Raw genomic sequence first — 22,468 nt, forward strand, 5'->3', positions numbered from 1 at the left:
TTTAACTATATTCTTGGCGTTTTATTAAATGTTCAATGAGCAGGTGTCATATTGATTTGAAATGATTTATTATGCAGAATTTCTTAATTATTTTCGCTTGTGTTTTGAAGGGCTTCGTCAATGGTTTTGCATTTTTAATCCGTATGTTTCTCTGCCCTTCATACCCATGCTCGCTCGTTCTTCATTTTTGTCAACGCAATAAAATCTCGAGTTTTCTAGGTTTGAAAACTAATTTCTCAACGATAAGACAATTACTCAAATTAATACTTAAAATACTCTGTTGGTGTAGCCTTAGGGTGCTTAGCAAATTTATAAAAGCTATCATCGTTTAGGTGTTTTGTCGACATAAACATATTAAGTCGGAAAGCTGATAGTTGAGCAGAAAAAAACAAACAAACAAACAAACAAAACAATACAAAAAAATAGTAAAATTGTCCTATTTGCACTACCTGTCGGAAGTATGTGTATCGTTTATTTTTTTAAGGGCCAGTCATTTTTTATCGCCTTGGGGGTGGGGTGAAGGATTTTTGGGAGAACACATGGTTCGAGGGGGGACACGTGGGGGGAGAATCAGTTGTCGCCAAAAGAGTATAAAGAGGGACTATAGAAAATTAACTGCCAATGGGGAGGGTGGAAGGGGGAGCATGATGAGAATATTAGAGAGCCTTATGGGGGAATCAGGTAAATTTTATCTGACGCAGCTCAAATCCTCCTCCATGCAACAATTACCTTTCCTTAGCCAACAGTTAGTTTTGAGAGTTTTGGCGCATTTTTGATGGAAGTGGGTGAATCTTTCATCGCCTGATGCTGCTTTCCGAACGGACCCAAAGAATTGGAGAACGAAGTCAGGAACTTTGATCCAACTCTTGCTTTCAAGACTACAGTACTAATATGATCAAAGGACATAGGAAACGAACTTTTGACTGCAGTTGTCGTTCAAAACAAGACAGACCTAAACCCATGTGATTAAAAGCGCTTTTTCCTTGTTTGTAGTGTCATTGCAACGCTGTTGTAAAATTACTTATAAAATGTATTTGCATTTATCAATGCATCTTGCAGAGAAGAACACCTAAGCATTTGCTTGGGATTTTTACCTCTCGCTCACAGTTGCAGTAGCCTCCCCGCGCGGCACACATAAAATGCCAAGAGCCATGGTGGTTGAGGGTGAGTATTTTCTTATTTCAAGCTTTTTCTTATGAGGTTTCGATTAGAGCACGTTAGATCGAAAAAAGGTCCCTGTCTGTTTTCTGTTTTTAAGAACATCCTGGCAGTTTGAGAATTAAGAAACACTGTGAAACTTCCTTCCAATGACCACGAGTGAACTTTTCTAGCGAATGAAATAGTCAACGATTTTGATATATGATTACTAGGAAAGTGTCTCTAAAACCACCACTTTTTTTTTTTTATCAAAGGTTTACATATCATTTAATTACATACATTGTACATTCATTTCAATCTATGATCTACTAATACAGTGCACCAAATTTTCCACATATCACAATCATGCAATAACAACGTAACACAAATCAGGTATGACAATAAATCTATTTCTCTGTGGAAAAATGTCAAGATATGTAACAATATTTCCCCCACCCACTAATACAGACGAATGAAATGCTACAAAATTTTATGACAACTGACATTTTTCCATGCAGGAGACTTGAGTAAAAATTGTGGCCATCCTTCACAATAAACATTGTACACTGACGTGATACAGAGCAAGCCATTACTTTTTTCCGCTGCGTGCCTCAATTATTTTCAAAAATTTATTTCATTGGCCAGTGTAGAACATATCATGTTGTTACAGAAAGGAATAGCACCGTTGTCTTGCGATAAATCTGTCTTATCCATACTAGATTTCAAGGAGCTACAACTACTGTTTCATGGTGTTCAACAGGCACAGTCCTTTGAGTTAGGTTTGTTGTCATTTGAGAGTCTTATTTGGTCTGGAAAATCATTGTATAATTCAACCTCTGTCTCTTGAGCAAGAGCATTTTTAGCAATGGTCTGGAAAGCTTGCTCCACATTGATGGCTTCTTTGGCGCTGGTCTCAAAGTATGGAATGTCATTCTTTGAGTGGCACCAAGCTTGTGCGCGTTTGGCCATGACCTGAAAAAGTGGTTTTCAAACATTAGAACTTGGTCTTAGTCCAAAATAACAGCCTCTAGTTAACAAGTGACTAAGACAGAATTTCTCCTTACAATATCAATACAATATCAAGCAGGTAGGTGATGCGAATAGAGAAGAATACCAATTATGGGATTATTTGTTGATCCAATACCAAATTCTCTCAGCTAACATCATAAGAATTGTATGGCAGACAGTAAGGAGAATTACTAACTAGATCTTGGGAGTGAAAGGGTTAAAAAGCTTTACTATTCTTGTAGCCTTTTTTGTACAATAGAACTTATTAGAATCGTCATAAGTTACATGTAAATCACTTCTGGGAGGTGACTGGTTTAAAGCTTCCTACTCTTCTCTAATCCTGATGTAAGGTTGATGTCCTTCCAAACCTCCCATGCTTAAAAGAATGACCATCAAACCTTTTTCTGAACAAGTACTGAGTGCTCAATCTTATACAGTCAAACCTTCATTAAGCAGTCACCCCCAGAAATTGTAGAAGTGAGCACTAAATATTACTTGGCCACTTGATATTGGTTCCACAAAATTGAAGTCTTATAGAAAATGCCATTTTATGCCATAATTGACCACTTAATGTACAAAAGCTCCCTCAGAAATATTACAAAAATTGATTTCAGGAGAGAAATGATTTAAATAGTATTCTTAGTTTTGTTTGAGAAGTTTCACTTTAAGTTACTATTCAATACAGTTGGAAGACTACAGAAACAGGCCGTTGGGACTCACTATAAGCTGACCACAACTGCATGACAAAGGTGACTGCTTGATAGATGTGAAAATTAGAGTTTCACTTTAAGTAACTATTCATTACAGTTGGAAGACTACAGAAACAGGCCATTGGGACTCACTCCAAGGTGACCATGACTGCATGACAGAGGTGACTGCTCGATAAATGTGAAAATTACAGCTATAAGGGGAAAAAAATTTGGAACTTTGGCCATTGGCTGCTTAATGTAGGGTGAACACTTTAAACAATTGTCCAGATTGCTAAACCAAACCAACACCATACATATAAAATCCCACAAACCGCTCTAATTTTCATTTGTTATTTTCTAATTCATATAAACATACTCTGTCAAGACTCTCACTCACCACTCTGTTTTCCAGGTCAATTTTGTTTCCTAAGACCACGAAAGGAAAGTTTTCAGGATCACGTGGGCTGGCTTGAATAAGGAACTCATCTCTCCAACTGTCTAGTGTCTTGAATGTTGTAGGTTGAGTCACATCAAAGACCAGGACACAACAGTCTGCACCTCGATAAAATGCCACTCCCAAGCTTTGAAATCTCTCTTGTCCAGCTGTGTCCCATATCTTGACAGAAAAATAATAAGAAAAAAAAAAGGTTAAGGTACAATCCAGTAAAGTGCTTCTCACATGAGAGGCATAAAGAAAGTTTCAATATCAGAGCCACATCCATTATTCATTACACTGCACATGTATGTAACCTGAATTATGCATGCCTTTTGATTGGGTCTGACTTACAATCTGAATGAGGACAGATGCATTGATGAAACAAATAGATTCCGTTTCACAATGGAAATGTTGTTCCTACCACATTTTGACATCATCTATGATCTATTGCTGAACAGGTGCATGGCAACATGGAATCTCTCTGTTAAATTGATTTATGCGCCACAAGATAGAGGAGGGGGTTAGGGCAGGGAGGCAAATTCTAACCTGCAACCTTTGCTGCAGATAAGCAAAGATTTCCCACAATTGGGGAATGGACCTCCTACTTCAACACAATGTTCAAAGAACTCTTCAAATGGAATACAAGGGCACAACTAGCAATCTTAGAATCATAGTGCTTAACTGTCAAACTCCCACGCGTGAATAAAACATGCAACTTCTCCTTAAAATATCCAAACATTATCTGACAAAAAGGTAATGAGAATACTGAAACTTATCAGCTAGAAGATGTTATCTTGATCTAATACAAAATTCTTGATCTACCACCAAATTCTTGTTACTAGTTTGTCAGCAAATGTGTGGTAGCTTGAGGGGAAAATTAACTGTCAAATCTTGGGATGTAAAGGCTAGGTCAAATCATTGATTAAACAGTTTTCCATACAGCACAGAAAGTTGCAAGTCAAAGATAAAATGCAACAGAACTGAATCTTCTCACCTGCATTGTCACTAGCCTGTCATCTACCATGACTTCTTTCGTGAGAAAGTCAGCTCCAATTGTTGCCTTGTATTGATTGCTAAATTTTTTGTTGACATACTGGTTCATAAGTGATGTCTTTCCAACCCTTCAAAGCAAGAACCACAAGAAAATTAATATTACCATTGCCCTACATCGTCTAAACTATTCCCTTTTCAGGACTTAGCAAACACAGATACAAATGTTCCAAGCCGACGAATCAACTCACTTAAGAAAGAGTTCTTCATGTGCTTAAGTAGACAGACACTACTGATGATCCATTGTGATGGTTATCAAGTTTATTTAACATCTAGGGATTATTCAAAAATATTCACTAAGCCTGAGGCAAGTACCTTATTTACTCATATATAAGTCGCACTTGTGTAAAAGTCAACCCCCCCTATTTAAGTTCAAAAATTGGATTTTTCATCATTTCTAGTCAAAGAAGTAAAATTCTGACAGATAGAAATTTCCCAAAAGCTAACCTCCTGTTTCTGGGAATGTATTGAAAACACGAGGAATTAAAAAACTGCAGAGCAAAATGTAACAGTGTGCTTTGAAGTTTATCAGCACCTGTTTATATCACCACAATTTAAGCACACACAAGCACCTCCATTTATTGGAGAAGTATTTTACCATATTTTGTAAATCGCATTGAAAATGAAACCTTCTTGTATTTAACTAACCTTTATCTTAATGATGAGTTTGAAAGGAGATTAAGTAAACTGAAGCAACACCAAAGAGTTTCAAAGGATCATATGTACCATAATTTCCAGCTGTTTACCCGCAGGTAATCTGTTGATTTTGCATTAAATGCGCACCACTGTGGGTAATAGGGAGGTGCTGGTTATGTGACAATTTTCAATGAATTTTTTTGTATTAAGAGTGCCACAAAGCAGCATGAAAACATGATGCTGACTTGACTTAATTTCACACATAATTAGTTGCATGACGAACAAATTGCTATCAGCACGCATGAAAACAAAACCTTTATGGTGACCAAAATAATCCAAACTATCTGGCACATCAGTTACAAATTTCCATTTAACACTAGCTTGAGCTAAAGAGAATTTTCTCATTTTAAGGGACTTGTTAAGCCTATTAGAACCAGAGATATCAATTTTGTTCAGAAATTGCCGACAGTACCTTATAATTAAAGTTTTAACACTCACCCAGCTTTCTTTCAACAAATCAACATGGCGCTGAATGATCGCTCGCACAAACGTTGAGATTTGGGCATGGGTCGCTAGTGTTTACTGTATTATTTTATCAATAAAGTACAAGCTAACATTGACACAGAATTGTGCACACGTCTGAATTTCTTTGACCTTTAAACTGGACTAAGACACTTTCAAGTTTTCTTAAGTTAGATGACAACTTTTAAAAGACTGAAATGTATCACCTTAATGTTACATTTTCTCGCTTTTGAAAGGACTACTTTCCGAAGAACAATTTTTTAGTTGAGGAAAATCACTGTTGTTTTATCATTGAAATCCATACACAGCACCAAGTGATAAGTGTTAGGGGCAAAAAAATTACATGATAAGAAAATTATTAAGAATAATTTCCCTTACCCACTATCACCCAAGATAATGACTTTCAGAAGAACCTTCTTTCTTGATGCCATGCTTAACCTTTGAAAAATAAGACAAAACCTTGATCAAAATAGGAATTGCTGTGGCCTGAGGAATAACTTTCTATAACAAATTCTCCAAACTAAAATTACAAGAATTGACAGGCAGACTGTAAAAAGAGTTCACAGTGAGATCTTGGGGGTTCAAGAGTTAGGTCACAGAGTTATGTTCCTTGGAAAGACACTACCCTCCTAGTGTGCTTTTCTTCGCCCAATGAGCATCAACATAGAGACTGTTCAGCTCCTCTCCAATGGTCTCAAGGTTTGTGGAGAGTTGTGTCCAATAGCTATGAAACTCACTACTTAAACAACTGAGTCACAGTCCACTATTTAAAAAAAGCTCTCTCCGTATCTCTAGCTTGTGACTACATCTCAACCCTGCCTACCAACTGCATCACAATTAGAATGAATGGCAATATGTTAAGTACCACCTTCCCACAGTTAGAATGCATGACAATCTTTAAGGTACCATTCAAAACTAAAAAATTTCCTCACATTTTCCAGCAGAAGATTCACCCTAACCTCTTAATGAACTCAACCATTCGGTTAATTTATAACTGATGACCATGTGGACTAGTGTCAAATCCACAGGAAAAGCAATTCTAAATGTTTCTTTATACGTAAGAAGAACAATCGTCTGTGAAACAAAAGTAAGACACAGAACACCCTGTGGTGCATATTTGAAGCTGGCTGAAAGATGTCATGGCACCACAAACTTGATTAAAATGATTCTTTGTCTGCTTCCCAAATACTGTCATGGCAAAACAAAGGTGACTCAAATTTTGTCTGGTCTGCCGCCAGAATACTAGAGGTACACCCAATCTTCGCACTAAAAAATTTTTTTAATAAAATCTTCTTTAGAAAAGTCATTTCGTACCATTCACACACAGTGAGCTACACTAAAAGAACACTCCACAAATTCTCTAAGACTCAACTTGCTACATGACCCAGTAATGTTTACAGAAGAATTATAGCTATCTTTGATACTTAGCCGTAGATTTGTTCCATGATTTAAAAATTTCATTAAATGAAAATCCGTAATGAAATTTTCCAAATTGAGAAGATGAGGCTCAGATTCAAGTCATCAAATTTGGTGTTACAACTTTTCTTCAACTGAATATCGATTTCATGTTGGACAGAAAAGGAATAAACGAGACATGGAAAACTCACAGAGTTATTCCGGTAATTCGGCTACAAAACGAAACTAGTTTTTAAGGTCCGGTTGAAATATATTGCACTTTGCCCTAAACAGTTTTAAGTACATATCCCACAGTTTGATAATCAAACACAGTAAAACAACCATTTACAACCAATTATAATCAAAATAAACGTGTATAAACCGAACAAAACTACAGGATAACTCCCCTGTGCTCATGTTGACACTAACCACTGTTCAACTTAATGTCGGATTACGAAATATAGATAACAACTTTAGATTTTCAGGAAGGAGAATTGCTTCGGTTACATTCTCTATTTTCTCACATAAAGTACACGACAAGGCAGAAAAGTTCTCACATTAATAGTGGCGTGAAACGATGCGGTCAATAGGTAATCGTTCGGGTATATCATGCCGACGTTTAAGCGAAATGTCACTAGCCGAGTCCTCCGCCATTTTTCCCTTCCATCGTTGCGACTAGAAATCTCGCTTCGTGCAAAGATCTTCGGCATAAAAATCAAGCAGTAGTTCGCATAAGGTAAACAAAAACTCAAGACGTTAGTGCATAACTAAATCTAGTCATTAAAACTGTTTTACTCACCGGATTTCAAGAAACAAACCGTTAAATGGTCAGTTGCGACACACTACCTAAGCGTAATATGGCGGAACCCTGAGACAGGTCTCGTGACTTCACTACACTCTATATTTCATGTTACGTCATGCCCAGCCTCGTTCTCATATACATCCAATATGGCGCCGAAAGCTATCCGAAAAGCCATTCCGTCCAAAAACGGTGGATTTGCAGCAGTGAAAGATTTTGTAGCTGATTTTTACAAAAATCCTATAAAATGGTAAGCGTATTGAAGCTTATGTACTCGTTATTTTCTCTTTATTTAGTGATGTGACCGTAAGAAACGGCTTCAAGTAATGAGCAAGGAATGTTCACGAGGAAAGCACGTTTTGTGGTCGAGATATGAGCGTCTCCGGCCTGTTTTGTTTGAGTGGGTTTTGCGGGTCACGACGCGGCCATTATCACGTGACCTGGATAAGGGCCGAACTTTTGGTTGAATAGCGCGCATATGTTAAATTATATGTAATTTTGACGATGGGTAATTGTCAAATTTCTCCATTTTGAATTGCTGATGACTTAGCTGTGCGATGTATTCTTTGATAAATCTTTTAAATCGCATCTTTTTCCCAGGCAATGAGAAAGCAACATTTAAACAAAACAGCTGATCAGATTTCAGATTTCCAGCCAATGAGAAAGCAACATTGAAACAAAACAGCCAATCAAATTTCAAGGCTTGTTCTTGGAAAGCCAGTATGATCACCAAGGGCACTATGCCATCCTGGAAGCAGGGGGGTGGGGAGGGGGTGTGAAAGGTAAAGTCTCTCTTTCTCCTTTTTACCATTTAAAACTAGGGTAATCTTTTGTGTAAGCCAGAAATGGATCGTATTCCAGGCCCCTGATGTATAAAGGTCACATGACGTGCACTACTTTATCTGCCAATAGTGTGATCTAACTTTTGAACAACTGGGGCCAGGAGTGTTGATATTCCTTAAATGGGGATGATGGAACAAGACTTCAGTTGCGTGAGGAAAGAGGTGGGGGAGGCTAAGTGGTAGCTTTCAGAGGTAGAAGTTTCTGGATGTGAGGTTGTGTTTTTTTAGCCAACCCCACCCCCTCCCCCTTTCATAAAACCAGCACGGTTGGAAAGGACACCATTTATTCCAGGATTGGAGGGGAGGGCATTCCATTTTCCCTTACATTGTTTTTAGGTAAAAAGTCGTTCTATAATGCATTAAGAACTAAGAACTTGCTGCCCCTCATTGATTCCACAAAGCTTTTCATTTGTTTTTTTTTTTTTTTTAACAAGCTGAGTTAATATCAGAAAATACATCTCACTCCTATTCTTTTCCTTATTCAAGGCAGCTGATAAAACACACTGCAATATTCATCCTAGCTGTGGCAGCTGCAAGAGAACTTTCAGACATTGATCTCATGGCCCCTGTTCCTCCTCCTTCATAGAGTCACAGGTAAGCATGCAATAGTTTTGGAACTTTTCACATACATAAAAAGGTGAATTCTGCACTTGAGCCAAGTGGCCTATGTAACCACTACTCATCCCAGTTTCTGCAGCATGAAGCAACAAGAAGTCTCACTACTCTCTCCCTGAATGGAATGCTAGTCCATCGCAGGTTACCCTCCAGCATTTCAACTGCTTTCTCTGACAGTTTTCAGATACTTGCACCCAATTCTGGGTGGAAAGAGAGAGACAGTGAGAGAATAAATAAATCCAATCGTGCCATAATGTGGCTGCACAAATTGTGTAAGCCACACAAAAAGTATTTTGTGCAAGTACACAACTCAATAACCCAACCTGTCTCAAACCTAGACCTTCCAACCAGCATGTTGGCCAGTAGGTCAACCAGTCCCAGATGCCTCATGAAAAAACTTTGAAAATATTGAGTTGTTGTAAAATGAGACTTCTAGGACAAGGCAAAGCTAGGGATAAAAAGTGGTCAAGGTCAAGCCTAGACCACTTTTTCATACAGTACTTACCCTTTAACATCTTCCCGAACTCTTATTTTACAGCTGCAACTACTACTACTACTACTGAGACAAGCTCAGAAATCTCATGTCATAATTTTTTTGAAAAAAATTATGACACATTAACTTGTAAACCTTCAGTATCAGAACAAATTTCACTAAATTCAACCATACAACAGGATCAGCTTCAATATTGTATCTTATTAAGAAATTGTGGTGTGCCCTGATTTGTTCTTCTGTCAAAAGAGTGTCTTTGTAATCTTGAGAGTTTTATCAGAAAAAAATTAAAAGAGAATATTTTATTTGAGTGAATGCATCAGCAGATGATTTCAAAATTTATTTTCTTGCATAATATATTATACATTTTAGATTTTACAAGATTTATGAGGTTAATTTCACCTTAGTTTATCTTTATAGTTAATCATATTCAGAATATCATACTTCCTCACGCGAACCATTAATGTTCAGTTTCTCAATTTTTTTTCCTCCTTTGAATATGGTTTGTGTGCTGTCTTCCTTTGTTGATGTCTCTTCTTTAATCCTTTCACTCCCACAAGTGACCAAGACAGAATTTCTCCTTACAATATCAATACAATATCAAGCAGGCAGGTGATGAGAATAGAGAAGAATATCAATTTGGGGATAATTAGTTGATCCAATACTAAATTCTCTGAAGTAACATTATATGAATTGCATGGTTGACAGTTAGGAGAGTTTCAAATTTGATCAGGGAGTTAAAGGGTTAATTTCTCTTTCAAAGTCCTAGTTTCATCACTTTTTTTATCTTCATTTCCGATCTCCTTTGGGATCTCTCCATTCTCCAAATTTTCTAATACTCTTCAAATACAATCTTATAATTATTCAACTCTCTGTCCATCTGACTGATGTCCATAATTTCAAGGTTATGTATTGCTTGATTAATTTCAAATTTGTGTGATTCAACAACTTTGATTGAGTTTTGAATTTTTTCACAGACTCTTTGAAATCTCATGGTAAGTTCCTCTGAAAAAGGCATCTTTCATTGTATGAAAACCAAAAAACCAAAACCCAAAAAATAGCCAACTTTTCTACTACATGGTTTAATAACGGGGCAAAAAAATAAATCAATCATAAATCAATCAGCTGATACCTTGAATACTAAGCATATATTTAGTTGAGTTGAATTTGCATGTCCTTTGTAGGAGTAATTTTCAACCTGTTCAATGTCTTTTGAAATGCAAATCTTATTTCATTATGTTTACAAGTGATCTGATTTCTTTTTGGTACTCTTCCTTTATCTATTTTTTGAAGGGCCTGGACATCAACCTTAGATAAGCTTCTTGCTTAATTTCTCAGCTGCTTTTTAGTGAATAATTCTGCTCAAGCTCTAGCAAATTTGAGTTGAACTCAATATCAGAGATAGAATTATTATCCATTGCCTTTGAAGTTAACCTGCATACTGACAGGTGCTTTGCCTCAGAAATTGAAATTGTTCTTTCAATTTTTGTAATTTTCTTATTGAGTCTTTTACCCCCAGCAGTAAATGCTGTTGATATAAAAACAAACAAGCCAGTTAAATTAACATGGGTGCCCCAACAATCATCCCAATTCCACTCAGGGAAACTGCCAGACCGCTTGTTGAAAATACAGCTGACGTTACTCCTATCACAGTGAATGTAGTGAGACGAACGGATCTAATTTTCTTTAATTTGCCAAGGACACGTCGTTAACGAGTAATTTCATTCTTAAGCTCCTTTTGACCATCACAAATCCTCTCCAACCAGAAATCATCTGGTATTATTAGATAAAGTTGTGGTGCACTTGGTAATATGTTTTGATCAGTCATTTTTAAATCATTAAATTGTTTAAAACTCAAACCTCAAAGGAAGGCCTCTGAAATCAATGATCTTATTCCTGTCACGAGAACCCTCATTGATGTGATATAATACTTTATTATTATTGCACTTTACCACGATGAGCAAGCACAACCTTTTTTACGAATTGTAATTCCTTGTAGATATTTTTCGCTGGATTGGTGTTTCCTAATAATAATTAACCCTACCTAAGGGCTGCCCGACGATGTCGAAGCATCCAAGAACGCTTGAGTGCTTTCCACTGAATAGGTTTTCGTAATTGTGTAAGAGATCAGAGTGGACAAGGTTGTTGTTAAATGTGGTAAACTTTTGGACGAAGTTTATGGTTTGTAGTCATCGCTATATGCCAAGAAGATTAGCCATATCATTGTCAAGAATTACTGAAACTGACATACTTTTCTCATTTACAAAGACACTCTTTGGACAGAAGAACAAATCAAGGCACACCACGACTTCTTCATAAGAAGATACAATATTGATGCTGATCCTGTCATATGATTGAATTTATGGAAATTCGTTCTGATACGGAAGATTGACAAGTTGATTTGTCATAATTTTTTTTAGAAAAAAATTATGGCATGAGATTTCCGAGCTTGTCTCAGTAGTAATAGTTATAAAATAAGAGTTCTGGGAGAAGTTAATTGTGTTAGGAACTGTACGATACGTTAATTACTCCTAAGTTGATAGACATTTATAAGTGATTTCGTTAATCTATACATAACCAAACAAACACGTATGCGACACGTGTTTTATCGCCCCATATATGGCACTGTTCCACGTGCCTACTACGGGATGTTTTGTGTGTGTTTCCTTCGAATAAGCCGAGAGTTGTGAGTGGCAGTTAACCGAAGCGTTGTAGTAAAATTGTCAAATCAAGTGAATACATCGTGAGTAAATAAGGAGGCGTGGTACAGCCTTTTTCACGTTTTCGTCAAGGATAAGTATGAAAAAGTGGTCTTGGCTTGACTCGGACCACTTATTATCCTTGGCTTTTCTTTGTCCAAGAACCCTCATTTTACAAGTACTTGTTTGTCTTATTTTCAGGTCACAACCACCCCTTACTTGTTAAGTATCTGATGGAAGGCATTTCAGACAGATTCAGCAAGACGTACCCATGTCAACGAACAAACAATTCTTTTTTGTGTGAATATAGAGGGTTCAATGCTGTAACACATCTAATAAAAGTTTCCAATTTGTGATACACAGATCTCTAAAGCTTAGTCCGTGGATGAAAATGCTACGTGATTGGAAGTTCTGAGGTCAGAATCTTTGGGGGGTATTTCTCTCTCTTAACCCTTAAACTGCCATGAGTGACCAAGACAGAATTTCTCTTTACCATGTCAGTACAATATCAAGCAGACAAGTGACGAGAATTTTAAAAAAATTTAATTAGGAGATTATCAGTTGATCCAATTCAAAATTCTCCAAATTAACATACAGTCATACAAATTTAAAGCTCGCCTCTAAAAGCTTGTAATTTCTTTTAGACCTGGTTGCTTCAGTAGTAAATTAGAAATTGCTTTTATCGCTAGTGGAGTTATGCAGCAGAAAGGCTTTTGTGTTGTAAAAATGTTCGCGTGATGTGTGTTCCTTGCTAAGGTTTGTTAGAGGCGCTCAGTTTGTTAAACGAGCGATACAGTAAACGGCACGATAGCAATGGAGGAGAGAAAAAAAGGGGGAGGCTTGGGTCGGGCTACAATCTGCAACCCGACCCAAGCCTTTCTCGTTTCTTTACTTCTAATTTCGCGCAGTTTACGGACTGAACGCCCGGAACAGGCTATCCTTACTATAGCTCGAGAGCGACTAAATATTGACATCTGAAAGGTAGCTAGTGTGCGTGGTATGCAGCCTTTTGTTTGCGATCTGGACGGAAAACTAGACAAACCACTCAAAGCTCCACCGCTGCTTTTTAGCGGGTCCGCCGCCTTTATTTTCATCAAGTACCTACCAAAAATTAAAAGCTATCGAGGATGGGCAAGAAACGGATCACTGGGAACAAGCGCTAACACGACTCAGGGGTTTCAGATACTGCGGTTCCCCCTATCAGCCTTCTCCCTTTTCTACAGCTTGCATAACAGGCGTACAGGTAGGGATAAAGGGGGACCCCAGGCGTTCCTATATCCTAATTTCGTGCCTTACTCGATCTACGCGTTCGCATCGCGCTTGTAGGCTCTGTTCGCCCATAAAGAAGCCGGGCAAAAAAATCTGGGCGCACCTTTGGCGCACTGATTAATGATCTTAGGTTTCTAAAACGGACTAGCTGTACCTGAGTACCAAAGACAGAAAAGCCTTTAATAATAATACTAAAAATAGTAATAATAATACTAAAAATAACAGATAGAAAAGAAAAAAAAGCTAAAATATGGTCAAAAAGAGGTTAGCATATTGATAAATATTAGCTAAAAATTTTACTTCCGAAAGACGTTTTCAAACGGCCGTTTTACGATCGACTTTCTCAGTCCAAATCTGGCAATGTGTAAGAATTATATGCTTCTCTATCAGCCTACAGTTTAAAAGCTTTCGGTCTTCTTGGTATGCCTGCCTGCGCATGCTCGGCTGTATGTTTAGTTGACCAGCGTCTGAACCAAATGATTACCATAATCGTGACCCAAATCAGGACAATAGCTGCAAAGCTCGTCACACATAGCACTATTATCATGGTCGAGGAAAGCTCGTCTTCTTCCACCTCCGTCTGATCATCATCATCCTGTGACTTTTGATCTAGAAAACGCGAGAAAAGATTCATTTCTTCGACGGAAGCAGGATTGTTTAGAGAAAGGCCGGAGTAGGGGTGTGAGATCGTGGGTGAAGATTGGAGTTCCCTGTAGGGTGGAGCCGGGTTGTAATAGTGTCTTTCTTGAATTTCAGTGTATCATATTTCCCCACCCCCCTAAGTCTCGTAAAGGGGGTTTTTCTCTCCCGGAAGCCTAAACAGGGGGTTAACATGGTGATGCATTGAACAGGAGTGTTAACAATTCAGTTTTTGACTCAGTTCTTCAATATCGTTTCAATGTGTGTACGTGGCTCAGTGAAGTCGATATACCACAACAAGAGGAAATAGTGAAACCTATTATCTTTCCTAACCCCAATTTACAAAACGCAAAAAAAAGACGTCGGTTACACCCGAGCCCTCCTTAACTGCCCCCCCCTTAGGAGGGGGGCTAAGGGGAGGGGGGGCTGAGGGGCGGGGGGGGCAGAGAACACTGAAAATGTACACACCTTTTCCATCATCTTGCTCTTTGACCAAATAAGGACCAACAACAAGAGAGAACGTGTTGGATCCTTGGTCGTATTTATAATCAGACTCCTCTTCCACACTCCTCCTCTTCCTGGATCCTCCATTCGAACCTGCTGTACAGTTGTTACAGCGGTCAGTGCACAACGAGGCATTGGCTTTTTCAAGACAGACGATGACGTCACAGAAGAAAAAGACGAAATCAGTCGGGGAATTCAGAATGCGGAAGGCGTCTAACTGGAAATCCTGAATGGTTGAATTGGCACAGTCGTAGTCCAGAGTCTTGTCTTTGCCATTATTGCAGCTGTTTCGAAACGGAAGAAAAATATGAGTTTTCAATTCGTAAAAGTGATGAGTTGGCGATATATTTAAACTGAAGATAATAAATTTAATTTATTAATTTATTGATTTTTTTATTAATTTATTTTTAATTAATTTATTTTATTAATAATTTAATTTTTTCTTAATTTATTAATAATAATTTATTAAAGACCGATAGATATATGGTTGGAATACACCACAATGTGGCCAGCACTTTATTACGATCACTTCTGGTGCCCAAAAGGATTTAAGAAATGATAATTATTTCGACAACCTGCTTATAATAATCTCACTGGAGTGCCAAAAGTAATTCTGAATTGGTTTTGCTTCACCTCGCTCTGTGATTGGTTAGGAATATTCACACCTTGCTTTGAACCAATCAGATTCCAAACCAAAAGCAATTGAGACCACGTCACCCGCGTTTTCTCCCACTTCAGACCGTTTAAATAATCGATGTAGTTACTTTTAGTTCTCCTAGGCCTTTCGTAATACTTTCTTTGTTCTGATTAACTGTTAGGATCAGTTTGGTCTCGGTTTTGCGGCACCTAATCGAAATGCTCTATAGGGCGACTGGATCAATATCAGTATCTGGGCAACTGCCCACCTATCCCTCCCCTAACTCAAAAATACTTAGGGTTAATGTTGGGTTAGGGGAGGGGTAGGTGGGCAGTTGCCCAGATACTGATATTGATCCCTACAACCTCACCGTTGTTAGAAACCAGATTTTCATTCCCCGACGATTGCCAGATTATTGGGGTTCCCTTGTGTACACGAATAAATTTGACGAGTCAAAAAATAGTCGATTTAATGTTCAGGTACAACCTTTTAAACGTAGACTTGGTATTACTGGGAATATCAGTTGTTATATACTCATTCAATGTGGTTTTTACCCTTTTTCGATAAATTCGTGCGATCCAGTAAAATCCTGGTTTCTTGCCCAGCATTTGTCGAGATGAAGAATCAAAGCTGACTCAGCTGACAAAACTTGTACTCTGAAGTGTAACGGGGTTCCGGGTATTACGGGAAGGTCTCGGTTTAACTTGACGGTCCTTTCTGCGTCACTGAATACTTCCATTTCAAACGAAAATTTCCCATACACTGAAATAAATACATGCAAAGTGATTAAACAATATTTACGAACATTTCTTGCAAACCCGAAGGGTACAATTGGCGATCAGGGAGGCATTCAGATAAACAGCGTGGCTGACTGACAGACATAAAGATAGACACACAGACACAGGGACAGACAAACACATAGACAGACAGACATATTAAAAGAGGGGGTAAGTTTCTAAAGAAACTGTGACGCTGCGTCGGTGTGAGAATATATCAAGATAATTTTGTATTATCAGCTGAGTTGATAATGTAAATTGGCCACCGTAAAGAGTTTCAAAGCTGACGTTTGGAGCGTTTACCCTTCGTCAGAGCGCAGGACGAAGGGCTAAAAATTTCGAGACGTCAGCTTTGAAACTCTTTACGGTGGCCAATTTACAACTCAGTTGATAAAACCAACCTTTTCATTAGACAGACATATTGACTGACTGACATACAGTCTGACAAACAGACAGGCAGACTCACTGATACTGAGATAGACAGCTAGACCGACGTCGAAAATCAGTCAGATCGACTGCCTGACACACCGATAGAAAGACAGACACATAGACGGGCTGACAGACAAACAGACCGACTGCAAAATAGATGCACTTAAACTTAATAGCAGCAAGCATACGCAATTTGAGAAATGAGTGGACCAGAAGCAATTTACAGCGCAATCTAAGTCACATCATACCTGTTTGACTGACGGTGATTTCCTGCTCAGGCTTTATGGAAACAGATGCAGAACCATTACGATCATACCTGCAGATGATACGAGACTCAAAATCGTACTTGCGCGTTTGCAGCTCATTCCCAACAGGTTTTGGACTCCATTTTACAGCATTGGAGAACTCAATGTAATCGGGATTCGAGCCATCCCGAGTCGTTCCGCAGTCATTTAGAGGTATATCGAACCTGGCGTGGGTTTCATTGTTATCCGTAACTTTGCAGTTGGTATCGATGAGATGCATTTCGGAGACAACTAGATCAGGATTTTTAGTTAAGTTCACTACTATCCTCATTTCGGTTGGAAAACACGACGAAACTGACCCCAAATCTGTTAAAAAAATTTAATTGGAAGAGGACAAATTGTTATTCATTAATCTATATTATTATTATTTTTTTTCATATAATTAGTTCAAATCTTTGGGGAAATTCCGTAAAAAGGTTCTAGATATTGGCTGGTAACGTCAGTCATAATTTATCGCTGGAAAGTAAGGAAGGGGTGGGGGGTTGGGCAGAGGATTTGGGGGAGTCAAATGTTTTTTTACAGGGAGAAGGGAGGGGAGATCAGTCGTCGCCAACAAAGTATGCAGGGAGGACTATACAATTGAATGCCAATTAACTGGAAATGAGGGGGAAGGGGGTCACACCACAGTGCGGATCTCCCTCTTCGCCCCCCCCCCCCCCCCCTCGTTCAGGTACCGGTCCGTAATGTTGAAAAACCAAACTTTTCAACAGTTTTTTTTCCAAGGCTGTACCCAATTTATTCTGAAGGTGCTCATTATTCTGAGGCAAAAAAAGGGAAAAAATTTAATTTCTTAGAAGATGAGTAGCAAGTTACTAACCATTGGCAAACGCTTCGTCTTGCTTGGAGGTAAAGAAAATGGCAAGAAGGAAACTCCCTGTGATGAGTCTCATTTCTCCAGTGCTTTTAAGTTGTGGGTTTTGGGGACGTAATCTGAAAAGTAGTAGGTATAGCAATAAATGTTGCGTATCAGGTTGAGACAGGTTGTTTGAAACAAAATTATGTTAACTAGCACCTGTAGCGGAAAATTTTGTAGGTTTATCAGTTTTTTGGATCGAGGACAACTCAAAAAAGATAACTTTCTGTAAGAAAAATCCCTGGCGCTAAAAAAACCGTAAAAATTTTGCGAGGTAACCAAGAACATTACAATGGGGCGTAAAAAAATTTGACTTCGTTTTAACCCGTTTAATCCCAAGATCTCGTTAGTAATTCTCCTCACTGTACGCCATACACCTCTTATGACATTAGTTCTGAGAATTTGGCTTTGTATGAGCTAATAATCCCTCAATTGATATTTTTCTTTATTCTCATCACGTGTCTGTTTGATATTGTATCGAGATTGTAAGGAGAAATTCTGATTCGGTCACTCATAAAAATGAGTGGTATAATTGCGTCTTTCACTGAATACAAACTTAGCCAGAGGAGGGTTGGTTTCTGAAGAAACTGTGGTTCTGTGTCGGTGGGCGGTGGTACAAGATAATTGGGTTTTAACTGACTGTAAATATGTGAAAATCATGTATGTGAACTGCGGATAAAGAAATGGGATCAATATCAGTATCTGGGCAACTGCACACCTACCCCTCCCCTAACCCAACATTAACCTTAACTTGTTATCAATTGACTGTTGTTGAGTTAGGGGAGGGGTAAGTGGGCAGTTGCCCAGATACTGATATTGATCCAAGAAATGAATATGGAGGCGATCTTCACGGTTAACTCTACTTAAGCAGTAATATTTGGGGTTTATCACATGAGTTGATAATTTAAATTGGCCACTGTAAAGAGTTTCTAAAGCTGGCGTTTCGGAATGTTGGCTCTTTGTCGGAACGAAACTCGAAACTTCAGCTCCAAGAACCGCTCTTTACGGCGGACAATTTACATTATAGGTTGGTGTCTGGTTGATATGGGGTGCACTTAAGACAGACCAATTTAAACTGTAGTTGTGTATTCGGCTTTTTCTCTCTTGAGACTCAGATAAACCAAACGCAGACTAACAAACGCTTGTGCCTAAGAGAATTATACGACAGCTTTAAATTAAAAGATATTCGGTCATCTTAGACGAAACGTACTAACCAAAAATTATATGTTTCTATTCAGCTTACTGTGATTCGGGCAACCCATGACGACGAACAAATAGTTGAAAAAAAAATGCATATTCGAAGCCTCTCGATGATTCTAACGATGACTTTGTGTCGTAAATGCGCGCAGTATGATGCTCAAGAATCTACTTGTAAAGGTCTCCAAAACTAATGTTGTTAAATCATTGGCGCTTAGACAGTGTCTTAAGTTAATATCTGGTGTAATTTTTCAATTCAGTTAGCGTTATTGTTGTTGTTGTTTTTTTGATCTTGAGTTTAATAAGGAAAAAACAAAATTGTTGAAATAGTTTTGCATATTCAAGCGATTTAAAGAATTGTCTAGAACAATGAAACCAAGGTTACAGAACAACTTAACGCTACAGTTGCGCTGAGCTGGTTGTCTTTTTCTCCTTTTGAGAGCAAGCATTCTCCAAAGTTAACTTCAAAATTTTTAACTATGAATGAAATGAACGGAATAGGTTACAAACTTGAACAATAAGAGACAACACGTTTAAACCATTTCGGGCAAAATCGAACAGTTACGTGGGCGCGATTGAGGTCGGAAAAACATTTTAGACTGACTTAATTGAGTAACTTAATTCTGTTAAGAAATTAAATTCTTTGTCGACAAACACAAAATTTTTTCTCCGTTCTGGTGAACATTCTCAAAAAAATATTTCTTAACCGGAAAATTAATGTACAAGTCGCAAAGAACTGCTAATACTGGAGAGGGTTTCCAATGAAGCATACTCCGAGCATTAGAGAAACTCTGAACGTTATATAAACACACTTTCACCAGTAAGCATGTATAGTTCTAACAGTTTCGAAGATTGCTTTTTCACGAAGAGAGGGTATTATAGAGGAAACATTTCTATGATTAACTTGGCTCATTGTTTATGGCAGTGAATTTCTGAGAGTGAATTTAGAGAGTTTTTGGTGCGCAATTGGCTACCTGCTGTTTCACCGACTCAAAGGAACATACGTAAGTGGGGCACTGAAATCAATAAATATTATGATTTATTTAGTGAATGAATCTTTTTCAAAGAAGCGAAACTCTCTGACTTTCTTTCTACAAATGATGTCGTGTTCAAAAGTTAGTTCAGAGTCGCTTCGGTCGTCCTTTTATGTCAACTTTACATCCAATTAATTAAAAACCGACATGCAAATTCAAGTCTTGTCAGGACTCTGTCAGTTCATATCAGGAGCAAGGACATCTCGTAACAATGTTCCCATTCGTTCCTTCCCTTAACAGCGCTTTAATTATCTTCCCCCAAAGGTACTATGCAACATTTCCGAGTAAAATTTTCGGTTTTCGATCATTTTATCGACAAGAATGCCTGCTATGTTAACCAAGTCAGGCCTAATATTCAAATAACAAGTATCTTTCCGTTTTACCTCGCCCTTGATAAACAAAACCAATATTTCGTCCAAAACTTGAGCGGTTTCTTTAACACCTCTGTCGATGATAGCAGTAAAGTGATTTTGTTTTATTATTTTTCAGGTCAGTCTCTTCCCTAATTGCTGAAACATGAATAAAACAATTCGTGACTTACCACGCGTTATTTTTTCAATGACTGCTTTCCAAACACTGCGTCAACAAGTACCTCTTCGATTCACACCTTACATTCCCACTTTATTTGCCTAGTTTACGGGTAAAGCAAAATTTCACTCAGTTTGTGTTGTTCCCGCAACAGCAGTGTCAACTATTCCCCAAAATATCACAAGTGTTTATTGCTCGTGGATATGGTTGAACTCTCAAAATATGATTGGTGTATTTGCCGTGAAACAAAAGCTCGCATTTTTAATAAACACGTCAAGAGACAAGTACTCGAAGTTTCGCTGTGTGCATGCAATTAGTTCAAATTCATTGACCCTCAAGGTTAAAAAAAATTCTTCAAGAGTTCACTGCGATCTTCAACTTGGACTGAAAATGGTATTTTAACTCCAAAACGAAGTGATAAAAACAGTCCCTTTTTATCAGCTGATATAATTAAAATCACGTTTGCAAATTAAACCTCAAATTAAGCATAACTCGTTTATTCTTATAACTCTAGGTACAAAGGGCTCAATGGTCACACTACAAATCTGATACAAAGAATTCGGCCGAATTGAATCACGAGATATCTGAATCTTGCCCAACTTAACATTATTCGTCAGCATCCCTCAAGTTATTTTACATCTGTTGAGTAAAGCCAAAATTTGGAAGCATTATTTGAGTCTTCGATTCAAGGAGTGTGTGAAATGAAGTGTAAAGCAACTTTTGTTGAGATGTCTATTTCTCCTTGTTTTTCGCTCGCAACTACAGCAATTTGAAAGGAGAATCTAGCAGTCTATCAGAAAACACTCGTGGTTTTTTTTTTCTCTTCCATACACTCTCTCGAACAGTGATTTCTCACTTTGTGTCGGCTGATAGTAATGAAATGACACTAGGTAAAAAACAAAAAACATTCTTTCTTCTTGCACCAGGCAGATTTGGAGAGAGGTGTTCGTTGGAAAGAACCCCACGAGCCCAAGCGGTAATTTTTCCCACTCTTAACACGCCACCAACAGTATCTTTAGAACGTGTGTTTCGTCTATCCAATGGGCGTCGCTTCCTATTGATATATTATTCGATGACTAGAATCGTTATTGGCATTAATTCTATACATTGATTTAAAAACGTTCGGTTATTATGTTTAAATCAGTTTTTCAGTAGAATCGAAGTCAGTGAGACAGATGTTATTTTGTTGTTATTTTTCTGTCTCTAAATCCGCTTACCTGGAGAATCTGCTAACCTGTAAAGCGAGACTATTGTAACGACCCGCCATAGAAGTAAGTTTGCACTGAAGTTTTTGAATTTAGCTACGAGGTAAAGACTTCATTTGCGTTTGTTCTGATTGCGAATTATAAATGTATTTCTCTTAGATCGAATAATTTATGGTGGTGGTCATTTGAGGTAGCCATTTCCGAGTAAGGAAACAAATTCATCGACTTTTTGGGAGGATTCGGTTGTTTATCTTATTCTGAACTTTTCCTCTTAGAAATTAGAATCCAGGATTTTGACCTACCATTTCAAGTGTTGAGCGCCTTCTGATCGAGTGTCATAACACCAAAACTAAGGGTAATAACAGAGCCAAACAGAGCAAAGAAAGACATCAAAGGGAGTTAATGAATTCACGTAAAATCAAGCAGAGACCAACAAACTGCCTGACACCCCCCCCCCCCTTGCTTTTTATGAGGTAATTTTTATCATAGTCCAAGTTTGCGGAGACGGGCGAATCCGAAATGCACATGGTATAAATCTTTTCCAGAGCTAAATGCGCTATCTGCTGCTTTCTCCTGCCACATGAATATGAGCTCCCTGATATACGATTTATATCAGCGGTATAAGCCTCTTCACGTAAGGTACCCGGGAATTTATACCTGTGAACTTCCCCAGTTCCCCCCCCCCCTCTCCGCCTCCCTTCCCCCGTCCAAAAAAGCTCGTCTGTGACCCTATATGTAGAAAAAAAAATAAGCACTGTTATTCAATTAAAACCA

At 38.1% G+C, this 22,468-nt stretch overlaps 2 protein-coding genes and 1 long non-coding RNA gene across 6 annotated transcripts; 1 reads left to right on the plus strand and 2 right to left on the minus strand.

The window, feature by feature from the left end:
- Positions 1-1,526: 1,526 nt before the first annotated feature.
- LOC113685608 (ras-related protein rab7) lies at positions 1,527-7,742 on the minus strand. 2 transcript variants are annotated; one of them, XM_027203139.2, is made up of 6 exons: positions 7,673-7,742; positions 7,431-7,574; positions 5,857-5,916; positions 4,265-4,391; positions 3,232-3,450; positions 1,527-2,109 (listed from the first exon to the last, which is right to left on the minus strand). In XM_027203139.2, coding segments are annotated over exons 2-6 (627 nt in total). In that variant the 5' UTR covers positions 7,433-7,574; positions 7,673-7,742; the 3' UTR covers positions 1,527-1,890. The 2 variants fall into 2 exon arrangements, with proteins under 2 accessions (XP_027058940.1, XP_027058941.1); XM_027203140.2 differs by lacking the exon at positions 7,431-7,574.
- A 38-nt stretch (positions 7,743-7,780) lies between these two features.
- On the plus strand, positions 7,781-12,676 carry LOC113685609 (uncharacterized). The gene is made up of 3 exons (XR_003447577.2): positions 7,781-7,922; positions 9,001-9,108; positions 12,520-12,676. It is a non-coding gene; the product is annotated as an uncharacterized LOC113685609 (long non-coding RNA).
- Positions 12,677-12,843: 167 nt separating this feature from the next.
- Positions 12,844-22,374, minus strand: LOC113685610 (ZP domain-containing protein). 3 transcript variants are annotated; one of them, XM_089206737.1, is made up of 8 exons: positions 21,997-22,147; positions 20,503-20,590; positions 20,345-20,405; positions 17,695-17,807; positions 16,821-17,183; positions 15,922-16,129; positions 14,695-15,014; positions 12,844-14,196 (listed from the first exon to the last, which is right to left on the minus strand). In XM_089206737.1, exons 4-8 carry the CDS (start codon positions 17,765-17,767, stop codon positions 13,979-13,981), a joined length of 1,182 nt encoding a protein of 393 aa, XP_089062863.1. In that variant the 5' UTR covers positions 17,768-17,807; positions 20,345-20,405; positions 20,503-20,590; positions 21,997-22,147; the 3' UTR covers positions 12,844-13,978. The 3 variants fall into 3 exon arrangements, with proteins under 3 accessions (XP_089062863.1, XP_089062862.1, XP_027058942.2); XM_089206736.1 differs by lacking the exon at positions 20,345-20,405 and having other exon boundaries at positions 21,997-22,374; XM_027203141.2 differs by lacking the exons at positions 20,345-20,405; positions 21,997-22,147 and having other exon boundaries at positions 20,503-20,775.
- Positions 22,375-22,468: the final 94 nt, after the last annotated feature.

The sequence above is a fragment of the Pocillopora damicornis genome, chromosome 5, assembly GCF_964200805.1.
Source record: "Pocillopora damicornis chromosome 5, jaPocDami1.2, whole genome shotgun sequence".
Taxonomy (NCBI): Eukaryota; Metazoa; Cnidaria; class Anthozoa; order Scleractinia; family Pocilloporidae; genus Pocillopora; species Pocillopora damicornis.

Bases quoted from the DNA above. Each gene is read 5' to 3' on its own strand.
- LOC113685608 (XM_027203139.2), bottom strand. The intron at 4,392-5,856 runs GTAAGGGAAATT...CTTGCTTTGAAG, and splicing joins ATTATCTTGGGTGATAGTGG to GGTTGGAAAGACATCACTTA. The intron at 2,110-3,231 runs GTGAGTGAGAGT...CCACTTTTTCAG, and splicing joins TTGACCTGGAAAACAGAGTG to GTCATGGCCAAACGCGCACA.
- LOC113685610 (XM_089206736.1), bottom strand. From the start codon at position 17,767: ATGAGACTCATCACAGGGAGTTTCCTTCTTGCCATTTTCTTTACCTCC. The intron at 15,015-15,921 runs GTAAAAACCACA...GTTTCGAAACAG, and splicing joins CACGAATTTATCGAAAAAGG to CTGCAATAATGGCAAAGACA. The intron at 14,197-14,694 runs GTGTGTACATTT...CGCGTTTTCTAG, and splicing joins AGAGCAAGATGATGGAAAAG to ATCAAAAGTCACAGGATGAT.